At 44.5% G+C, this 11,098-nt stretch overlaps 1 protein-coding gene across 1 annotated transcript; it reads left to right on the top strand.

The window, feature by feature from the left end:
- Window positions 1-605: 605 nt before the first annotated feature.
- On the top strand, window positions 606-10,414 carry LOC148508584 (interferon-induced protein with tetratricopeptide repeats 5-like). Its single transcript, XM_088444317.1, has 2 exons — window positions 606-692; window positions 7,740-10,414. The coding sequence occupies exons 1-2, from the start codon at window positions 688-690 to the stop codon at window positions 9,196-9,198; spliced, it is 1,464 nt and encodes a 487-aa protein (XP_088300443.1). The 5' UTR covers window positions 606-687; the 3' UTR covers window positions 9,199-10,414.
- The last annotated feature ends 684 nt before the right edge of the window (window positions 10,415-11,098 follow it).

Here is an 11,098-nt window from a genome sequence, read left to right as displayed (position 1 = left end):
ACACGAACAATAATAAAGTTTATTGACATTGAAAAAGAAAACGGATTGCAAAGATGTGAATAACAATTAAGCTAATTAATATACTGATTGCTAGGAATCGATTCCAGTATGTGGGCAGAATGAAATAGCAAGCAAACGATAAATGACAGGCCCACTTCCGGTTTGAACTTGTGCGAGCGTTCCCTGCAACCAAATTTGGAGATGGACGGTCGCTATTTTGAACGTTCGTTAGCTAGAGGAGGGGTTGGGAGACTTTGGGGCGGTAGATTAGGTACGAGCGAGCGCTTGACTTTACATTTTCCTGCTCGTACGCTGAACGAGCGAACGTCCACTTGCGTCCGTCTCTGAATCAGGCCCCATGTACAGTACTATAAAGAAGGCTTCGACTTTTCCTTTGGAATAAATTGGAGTCAGAACCTTGTATGACAATCTGTCAGTAAGATTTATAGCTCACTCACACTTTCAGTTTTATGTTACATAAGTTTTGATTCTTCCTTCACTCCTCCATTTTTCTGTTTCTCTGTATTATGTTCCTTCAGTTTCATTTCTCCCCTTACTCCTCCTCCCAGTACTAAACATTAGCAGGCTATAAAAGCAGTGTCATAGTAAGCAGCTCATTCCCACAGCATTTAGTTGTCTGTTATCTTACTGCAGTGCTGAGAGTGTGGTGACACAGACCCTGACAGAATGAGGTATAGTAATATAACTAGATTCCTTTATGATGTTCCCATATTTTGAGTAGTTGTTTAATACAACATTTAATATTTAGTTACGGTATTTTAAAATACATACTGTATATGACAGTGATCTGGAATCAATTTAGGACTTTTATGATTAATTACACTTCTAAAAAGCATTTGCACTAAATCAGAGTCATATTGTGTGCAGGTTTTTAGCTGTGCGGTTTTAAAGTAGAATTTTCTGTATTCACTGTACAGTATTATTATTCAGCATGCAGTAAAAGATTGGCCTTGAACAGAGTTATCGCGTACTATCCATTAGCAGACTATAAAAGCAGTGTCATTCCCACTGTATTGAGAAGTTGTCTGTTATCTTACTGCAGTGCTGACTGTGGTGACCCAGAACAGAATGAGGTATAGTAATATAACCAGATTCCTTTATGATGTAACCACATTCTGAGTAATTATTTTATTTAACATTTAATATTTTTTTTATTTAGTTACAGTATGTATATGTACACAGACACCTCGCTAGAGTGAGTGACAGGACGAGCCGTTTGTGGGTGGTGACAGGGGTTGGTCGATGGAAATGGGGGAGTGGTGGTGAGAATGCAGGCGTGCCTGAGCATCTTAATGCCATTTCAGAGGCGTGCATAACTAAGATGCAGTCTCATAGTACACGTCACTTGGCTGATTTTTACACCGAAGCACTCGCAGTGCTTGCGGTAGGGTATGGTCTTCCACTAGTGCAGCGTATGCATCTGATGGTTTTCGATGTTACCAATTGTTTGCATACACTTCCTGGAGATGACATGTATAGTGAAGGGAAAGTGGGCATCTTAAGACAATCTGGTGGGCGTCTGCATACACACAGCGATCGCACGCCAAGACATAGTGGGCGTGCTAATGCCTTGCTGCGCGATTGCGGGATTTAGATACTTTCGCTGAATGCGAATGCATCTAGCGAGCAGGTCTGAATCTGGCCCAGAGTTCCCTTACTAAGTTTATTTATTAACAAGGAAAAAAAGAAACACACTAAATTCAGTTTTAAGATTGTTCTAGAGTTTCAGCAGAGCTGTAGGAAAGATTATTAACCTAACAAATATTTTATTATGAAATATATTTGATGAATAAAGGAGACATGCTGTACATTATTCTCAAAAACAGCTTAAGAACAAAATATTTTAAAGGGAATACATACGAGATGCCGGCATTCGAGTTCCAAGTGGTCAGAATCCAGACGCCAGCATCCTGACAGGGTTAGATTACCAACACTTTGGACCTCATTCAGAGTCGATCGCTTGCTGCAATCGATCGCTCTGAATGAGGGCGGACACTTACTTTTTTAAGTGCCGCCTTCTGGTCGATCGCTAGGCTGTGGGTTACCACCCACAGCTCTAACGACCGACCAGGGTGATGGTCGCGATGGTCATCACCATCGCGACCATCGGGCTTACGACCAGACCCTAAGGTTGGGTCTGGGCTCTCGTAAGCCCCAGGGAACTTCCTGCTCTGTTTGAGCAAGAAGTTCCCCACTGACATCATCAATGATGTCAGTGGGGCTGCCCCCACACGGCAAGCGTTCCGACTGAAACGCCTCCGTTTGGACGGGCACACCCCCGGCCCGCCCAGAAAACGGGACGAGCTGTCTCTCAACATTGACCGCTCGCCCCGTCTGCAACGAGACCCCTAGCGACGGAGTGCCCGTCGCTAGCCGAGTCTCGCGCATGCGCACGGCGGAGCCGGTTCCGTCGTGCACATGCTCTGTTGGGACCATCGACCCGTTTGCGAGCGCATCGGCATTTGCGACCGGGTCTGAATGAGACCCTTTATCCCTAGCCTAACCCTCCCTCCCCGGTGCCTGAACCTAACCTCCCCTTGTGCCTAAACATAATCTCCCCCTCCCTGCACCCTAAGCCTAACCCTCCCCCCTTAGTGCCTAATCCTCCCCCTAGTGCCTAACCCTAACTCCTTACCCTAACCCTCCCCCTAACCCCAGTACTTACCTTTGGGATACCGGCAGTCAGGATTCCAGTGTTGACATTCTGACCATTTTAGTGTATTATCTAAGCCTATTTCTGTCTTGAATGAAGATTATCTTAATATGGCTATGACAGTGCAAAATAATATGGGGTGGATTTAGGGCCTGGTTCAAAGATGTAGGCTAATGCCATCGCAGCTGCAATTTCATACACAGCTGCTCTGCAAAAATATGCAAATGTTACAGACCCCAAGGAATGTACTGAGGGCCTGATTCAGGTTGGTTCGCAAGGCTGCATTCACATGCAGCCAGCCGATGTTTGCATTCTGCGCATGCATATAAGACACAGTGCACGTGAGCGAACTGGCCACCGATCGGGAAGTGATCGCAGTGAGCACGCAGAGTCTTCACATAGTGATTGACAGGAACTTCAGGAAGTGACCGTTTGAGGGTGGTGACAGGGGGTGGTTAGAAAAACGCATGCGTGCCTGGACTTTTAAATGCCGTTACAGGGGCGTGCATAGTTAAGCCCCTTCGATAGTATACGCTGGCAGAAGTGTAGATGGCGACAGGAAGTTTAGCAGTTTCTGCTGTAGGGTCAGGTTAACCACAACTGTGCGGATGGTTCCGATGTTACTCGATGTTACCGATGTTTTTGCTGACCTGTGGATGCATGTCATGGGAAGTGGGCAGGCCTTATACAGTGATGGGCATCTTGGTATAGTTCTGCGGTTGCCGTGAGATTGCATTCATTAGCATATTTTCGCAGCGAGCGGGGTGGGTGTGAGCGCAGCCTTGTGAACCAAACTGAATTAGGCCCTGAGCTGCCCATCTGTGGCTCTGCAAATCCAAGCACCTGCATATAAAGACGCAGCATCAAAGGCAGATCATTTGATTATCGATCTTCTGAGTAGCCCTATGGTAGCACAGAATGGCCACGTGTACTGAGAGGCTGGAGCCGCTTTCACTGTATACGGGATCGCCAAAAACAGTCGTAACACACTTGCGTTCTTTGCCAACACTTCCCATTATCTCCCACAAACGCTTCCTGAGTGTAAAATGTCGCTGCGAGCGATTATGGTAATCTCCCTGGTGCATGTGCAGTGCGACTTAGAGGCATGCACAGTTTACCGATAATACTCAACTGTGTAAATATCGGCATTATGTACAGCTCTGAATCAGGCCCCTTACTAAGGAGTATGTTGTCAAAGCCGTCGATCATCGACGGAAATTATAAATTATATACCAGGCTTGTTTAGCCTTTTTTCCTAATTCCGTTATAAATGCATTGGTCAAAGGTTCCCGACAGCGAATTTGACAACACACTCTTTAGTAAATCTACCTGTGTGACTACTAGCAACAGAGTTGGACTGGCCCACAGAAGTACAGGGAAGATCCCCGGTGGTCCCCACTGCCTGGGGGCCCACCCCCTCCCCTAGGGGTAATGTTCCAGACTGTGCACTAAATTGAACATTGTTACTTTATTAGGTCAGTTACTTTGTGGAGCAGGATCACTGATAAACATTGTTTCTTGGTTTGCTTCTGTAGAAAAACTACACCAAGATTTGCCTAATGGTTAGCAAAGCAACTGTGGTGGCTGGTCACACCCCCTCTGGCGGATGACCACACCCCCTCTGGTGGATGACCACACCCCCTCTGGCGGATGACCACACCGTTTAAGCATGGGTCCCTATCACTGCATCCCCGCTGGGCCTTTTATGCCTCAGTCCAACACTGACTAGCAATGTCAAAGACTGTCAAAGCTAAGGATATCCCTCACAGCTGTCTGTACTTCCACTAATAAGGAACAGTTGGGGAGATGTATGATGGGGCGATATGGGTGAGGAGTGGTAACAGCACACGCTATGTGCACTTATACCGCTTCTCCCCATGTATTATTGTGGGTTTGGGTGATAAATGACAGGGCCTATGCGCCCCTGTCATTATCTACAAGGTAGCAGCGCCAATGTGCTGGGCTGTGTATGAACGGTCAGTGGCAGTGACTGTTCCGATAGCTGCAGCTACTGTCCCTGCTGTGGCGGCTGCCAGCTCCAGGCTGCACGCAAAATCTCGTGATGCTTGTGAGATCCCGTGCATGCCCATCAGAGCTGGCCAGGAAAGGAGACACAGCGCATCAGCACTAGGCTCCTCCAATCCGGCAGATGAGATGTTATCTCATTGGTAGTGTAATAGCAGCACGCTGCGTGTCACTAGTTAGCGGGGGGGGAGGTTGTGTTTCTTCTAGTGCTGTGTGAATGGATAATAAATGAATAAGTCTGTGTCAGTAAGTGTGTGTGCGTCAGTAAGTGGTGTTAGTAAGTGAATGTGTCGGAAAGTGGTATCAGTCAGTAAGTGGTGTCTGTGTCAGTAAGTCTCAGTATGTTTGTACTGTATAATAATGTGCCAATAAGTAGTTTCAGCAAGGTGAACCTTTCAATAAGTGGTAACTGTGGGCCTGATTCAGCAAGGATTGCAACTGCTAAAGTGTATGCAGACAGCCGATTGTTGCGTATTGCGCACGCCTATGCACCTCAGTGCACATTCATGAACCAGCCACTGCAATGGGGACTGTGCTCACAGTGACTATGCAGACCCATCGCAGAGTGATTGACAGGAAGTACCGTTTGGGGGTGGTGATGGGGGGGTGGTCGGAGAAATGCAGGTGTGTCAGTGCGTTTGAACGCTGTTGCAGGGGCGTGCATAAATTATCCACTGCGATGACATACACAGCCTGAGCTGTCACTGCGTGCAGGAAAGTTAGCAATTTAGTGATAGGGTCAGACCTGCCTTAAATGTGCAAGTGGCTCCGATGTCCGAGTGGGCGTCTACATGTTGTCAGTGAGAGTGATTTGCGATTGCAATTATTAGCATACATTTGCAGCAGAACTGCATGCGCGATTGCTACCTCGATCACAATAGTGAACCTTGCTGAATCAGGCCCTGTTTCTTTAAGTGTGTGTGTCAGTAAGTGTTTGTGTCAGTAAGTGTCTTTGTCAGTAAGTGATATCTGTCAGGAAAGGGGTGTCCGTGTCAGTGAGGGGTGTCTGTGTAGGTAAGTGTGTCTGTGTCACTAGGTGGTGTGTTTGTCAGTAAGCATTATCTGTGTCAGTAAGCAGTATCTGTCAGTAACTGTGTTTGTGTCAGTAAGAGGTGTCTGTGTAGGTGTGACTGTTAGTAAGTGGTGTCTGTGTCAATAAGTGTGTGTTAGTCTTTGTGTCTGTGTAGGTAAGTGTGTCTGTGTAGGTTAGTGTGCCTGTGTCAGTAAGCAGTATCTGTCAGCAATCGGTGTCTGTCAGAAAGTCTGTTTGTGTAGGTAAGTGTGTCTGTTAGTAAGTGGTGTCTGTGTTAATAAGTGTGTGTGTGTCTGTAAGGTATGTCAGTAACTAACATAGAAAACAGGGGGAGAGCAGATGCACCATACAACCACTAATAATGATACATCATACAGCACCACACAAATGCCCCAGACATGAACCCTAGAATGTTAGGGACTTACCTGATGAGGTTACCTTGACATTGGTAAGTAAGCTCATAACTTGGCCAAATTTATGCCAAAAACCTTGTGTACTGTATAATGTATAATTATTAATAGTTGTATGGCGCATCTGTCTCCCCCTGTTTTCTATGTTGTAGTACTAAGGGTTAAATTTACTAAGATTCGAGATGGCCCCGATTTTCAAAGTGATTTATCTCGCTGGTACTCGCCAAAACTCGGGTGATTTAATCTCTTTTTTTATTCCAAACAGACGATTTGATGCTAAACGAGTATGCCGATGGTGAAGCAGAACGAGATATCTGTCCTGAGTAACTCGTTTTGCAGGAGATTACTCACCCGAGATTGCAGTGTTTTCTCTCTGCAAATCTCTCCCGAGCTAGCAGCCAGCATGTATCAGTGAGATATGTGCTTGCTGCTTGTGTGTTAAGACTTGTAAAAAATAGATAAATGTTGTAAAAAAAAATTACCTAAGGTCACCCCCCAAAACACTAACCAGCCCCGGATATGCCAGCTAGTCCTGGTTCTTAACGTTACAGGGAATAAAATGTGTAGGGTTCCACTGTAATTTAAGAACCAGCACCAGGCAGCAGGGACAGAGCTGGTTTTAAATATACGGAGCAAAAAATTGATGTGAGGTACCCCGTATATTTAAAACCAGCTCTGGACCCTTTCTAACGGGGGACTGATGCCACAGCCAGGGGTGCCCTTTCACCGGGCCCCCCAGCCACAGCCAGCCCTGACCATTAGTCAGCCCAGGCCAGGGATCGCTGGGGAGTTGGGGACCCCCCAAATAAAGGGGTCACCCTCTCTAGGGCATCCCTGGCCTGGGCTGATAGCCCAGGGCTATCCCTGCCACCCCTGGGTGGTTGGTGGCGGGTTGATAGTGTTAGGTGTAGTGTAAAAATTAGAATTTTCATCATTGTCTTTACAGTGGAACTACAGGTCCCAGCAAGCCTCCCTCGCATGCTGGTACTTGGAGAACCGCATGTGGGGCATTAAGGGCCCACTGGTACCTGTAGTTCACCTGTAAAGAAATGGTTAAATAAAACACACAACACACCGTGAAAATAAAGCTTTATTGGATCCATAAACACACTTACACATACTCACCTGTTTCCAGATGTTCATGTCCCCTTGTCAACGTAAAGTATCCCAATGAAGTACCTGTTAAAAAAGATCCAGTACTCACCTTTATGTCCCCCGACGTTCTCCACAGAAATCCTATATGTGCCCCGGATACAGTGTAACAACATGTTTCTACTTGCTGTTACAATGCGCTAATGTCAGCTCATGGGAAAGAGTTGACATTAGTCCCAAGCTGCCAGGGAATCAGTGGCGGCTAACATTGGCGGACGCTAATTGGATGGGTCCCACGTGGAGGAGCCACTCATTGGCTAGGCCAATGAGTGTCGGAGTCTGCACACGTGCCGATTCCTCCTTACTTAGTCTCTTGCAATGATGAGTGGAGAATGCATTATAGGATTAAATAATCAGCAATTTTGTGTACCAAACTCATATTTGCAGCATGTGTGTATTTACCAATCTACTAATACTATCCACTTCTCTTGTTTGCTTAATGTAGTGAGCCTCTAGTGATTGCCTTGAAATCTCGCCTGCTACAGTTAAAATGCCATTTCACTTGGAGGCTTTTGGAAAAGGACGCTGATATTGATGAAATAGAAGACAGATTGCACAACCAGTTGACATTTTTGGTTACCAAAAACAAATACATGGTGTACAATCTACTGGCCTACATAATGCACCTTAAAGGCGACTACACAAAAGCCGTTGCCAATCTACTGGAAGCAGAAGAAAGGATTAAAGAGAACAATCCAGATGGGACAGACAGAAAGTATCTGGTGACATTTGGGGACTACGCCTGGGTGTACTACTACTTAAAGCGATATGAAGATTCTCAGAACTACATAGATAAGATAGACCAAATTAATAAAGAATTCAAATTTTTCCTGAATGATAGTAAAGATATAGCTGAGATTTATGGGGAACAAGGTTGGTCATTGCTAAAATTTTGTGGGCAATATTATGAAAAAGCTAAAGAATGTTTTGAGAAGGCTCTTGAGCTAGATCCAGAAGATCCTGAGTGGAACTCTGGCTACGCAACAGTGGTTTATCGATTAGAAGGATTTAATGGCAGAAAATGCACTGCTTCAAGAAGCAGATCATTACCGCTGTTGAAACGTGCTGTAGCACTAAATCCAGAGGATGCTGTGGTGAAGGCACTTCTTGCACTGAAGCTACAAGACCTAAATAAAGGGAATGAGGGAAGAAAATATGTTGAAGAAGCTCTAGAACAAGCTCCAAATCTTCCATATCTACTTCGCTATGTGGCAAAGTTTTACAGAAAAGCTGGACTGGTGGATGAAGCTCTGCGAGTTCTAAATAGTGCACTAGATCTTATGCCTTCCTCTGGATTTCTACATCACCAAATAGGACTATGTTACAGGCAGAAGTTAATTGATAAAAAGAAGACATTTGGAAAGATGAACAACCAAAGCAGACAAAAGCAGACAGGAGAATTTGATGAACTCATCCAAAAAGCCATATTTCACTTTGAGAAAACGCTGGAATACAAGAAGACATTTGTATATGCATACACAGACCTAGCAAATATGTACAAGGAAGCAAATGAATATAAGAAAGCAGAAGATACATATAAAAAGGTTTTGTCATTCCCTGATCTTATAGATGAAGAGATACAGCAGATCCACTTCAACTATGGACGTTTTGAGGAATATAACAAGAAATCTGAAAGTGAAGCTATAAAACATTATAAAATGGGCCTCCAGATAACTGAGCCAAGCCGAGACCGAGATTGCTGTGAGAGGGCTTTAAAAAAATTAGCTGAAAGCAAGATTCAGGGTGACCACAGAGATGCTCTAGGGTTCGGTTTGCTTGGATTTGTCTATAAAACTAATGGGAAAACCTCAGATGCAATTGAGTGTTATGAAAAAGCCTTAAAATATGATCCTTACAATGAGGAATATCTGAGCGATCTATGTGAGCTGAAGTTGATGCTATAAAAAACTAATAGATTTGATTATAAGAAGAGTATTATGGGAGTCATATAGAGTCAGAAGCATAGCCAGATACAGAGCCTAAATTCACTAAAGGGGAAACCATGTTACAATTCAGGGGATAAACATGCAATCTTTTTGCATGCATGAAAAATGCTCCTTGCATGCAACACATATTTACTGGGCAATTTTTTTGTATGCTACAAATGAGAGCTGATTTAGAATGCAACCACCACCCACTCCTGAGTCTATTTACAGATTTTAATCCAACATAGTTTTGCCAAGGTGTGAAATTGTACACTGCACCTCAATTTATTCCTGACTCGATATGAGGTGCAACAGTATATGTATAAATAACATTTCATGCTGATTTATAGGTAGGTACAAATTTTACTAGAGATGAGTGGTTCGGTTTTACTCGGTAATGTTCAGATCATAAAATCGACATCACATCGACTATCCGGCTATCACGTGTTTTGGATAACCAATAAGATAAATCTGAACTAATCTGAAATTGCGCATATATGGCAAACAGAACCAAGTCACAACCAAACTGCTCATATATAAATATTACCTTATTGCATAATCTGCAGTCTAACAATCCACATTGTACTGCAAGGGGTGGAAATGCATACGATTAGAAACTGGGCAAATCATACTTACCACTCATGAGACATCATAGGGGGTAGATACATGTGATCGCTGTGGGGGTCGGGGCTAAGCATTTTGTGAGAGACTCTTTAAGAATTACATCATTGCACCCCCAGTTACACCCATTTCACTAGGAAGTGGGCAGGATGTGACTTACTATACCATATTTGTGAGTCCCCTGGACTTTCTGAGCCAGTAGGGAGCATCATTTGCATGCTAGCACACATACCAGCCGGCTCCATTTTTGTACTGCATTTAGAGCAGGGCTAGGCTACTTTCCCTCTCACAACTATAAGTCAGGTTATGTATTCTACATTTTCCACTCTGCAACATAGAATAGTTTTCCATGTGCAAATGATGCACCCAGCACCTGGATTAGCTCCTGGCTCTACATCATCCTCTGTATATGTAAAGAAGGTCTTACCATGTAGCAATATGTATCTAATTGTGTGTATACTATCATTAAAGGACATTCTTGGTAAAAATAAATTGCCCTCACAGAGGTCCAGCACACTGAGTGCCCACATACTACAATGTACTATATGAAGGATTTATTAATAACAAAATAAAGTGCAACTAATATTTTGAAACTGATTTGCTCCTTTCTGTTTATTGACATCTCTGCATCACCAGCTGCATTATAGTTTGAAAGTCTGGAGCTGGAAGAAATAAATGTAGAAGACATTCTAGAGCAAGACCCAGGCAATCTGTATGAGTTTCCTGTAAGTCTATTTTGTAGATGTATTTTGCTTCATTTCACATTCTACACTCTCCATAGCTGTGTGCACGGGATGGGTACGGAATGCCAGTGCTCGGGATCCCGGTGGTCAAAATCCCAACGCTGGCATCCTGACAGGGTTAGGATACCAACATCTGTCTGTAGGTATCATGACCCTCCCCTCTCCCTACCCTAACACTAACCCTCCCTCCCTGGTGTCTAAACCTAACCTTGCCCCCTAGTGCCTAACCCTCCCCCTAGTGCCTAAACCTAACCTCCCCCTCACCGCATCCTAAACCTAACCCTCCCCTCAGTACCTATTCCTCCCCCCAACCCCCGATACTTACCTTCAGGGTGCCAGCAGTCAGGATTCCGGTGCCAAGATTCTGACAGGTGTCGGGATTCTGGCGACGGTATTCTAAGCGCCGGCATCCCCTGTGTCAGGATACTAAATGTATGTTGTGTGCACACCAACAGGTAAGTCTGGGTTGTATACACCTCAGTTGCATCTCCATTTGTAGCTAAATGGTTGTACTG

This window comes from Taudactylus pleione, unplaced genomic scaffold (genome assembly GCF_031769625.1).
Source record: "Taudactylus pleione unplaced genomic scaffold, aTauple2 ptg000354l, whole genome shotgun sequence".
Taxonomy (NCBI): domain Eukaryota; kingdom Metazoa; phylum Chordata; class Amphibia; order Anura; family Myobatrachidae; genus Taudactylus; species Taudactylus pleione.
The sequence above is the reverse complement of the archived record's forward strand: the minus strand, read 5'-3'. Positions and strand labels throughout refer to the sequence as shown.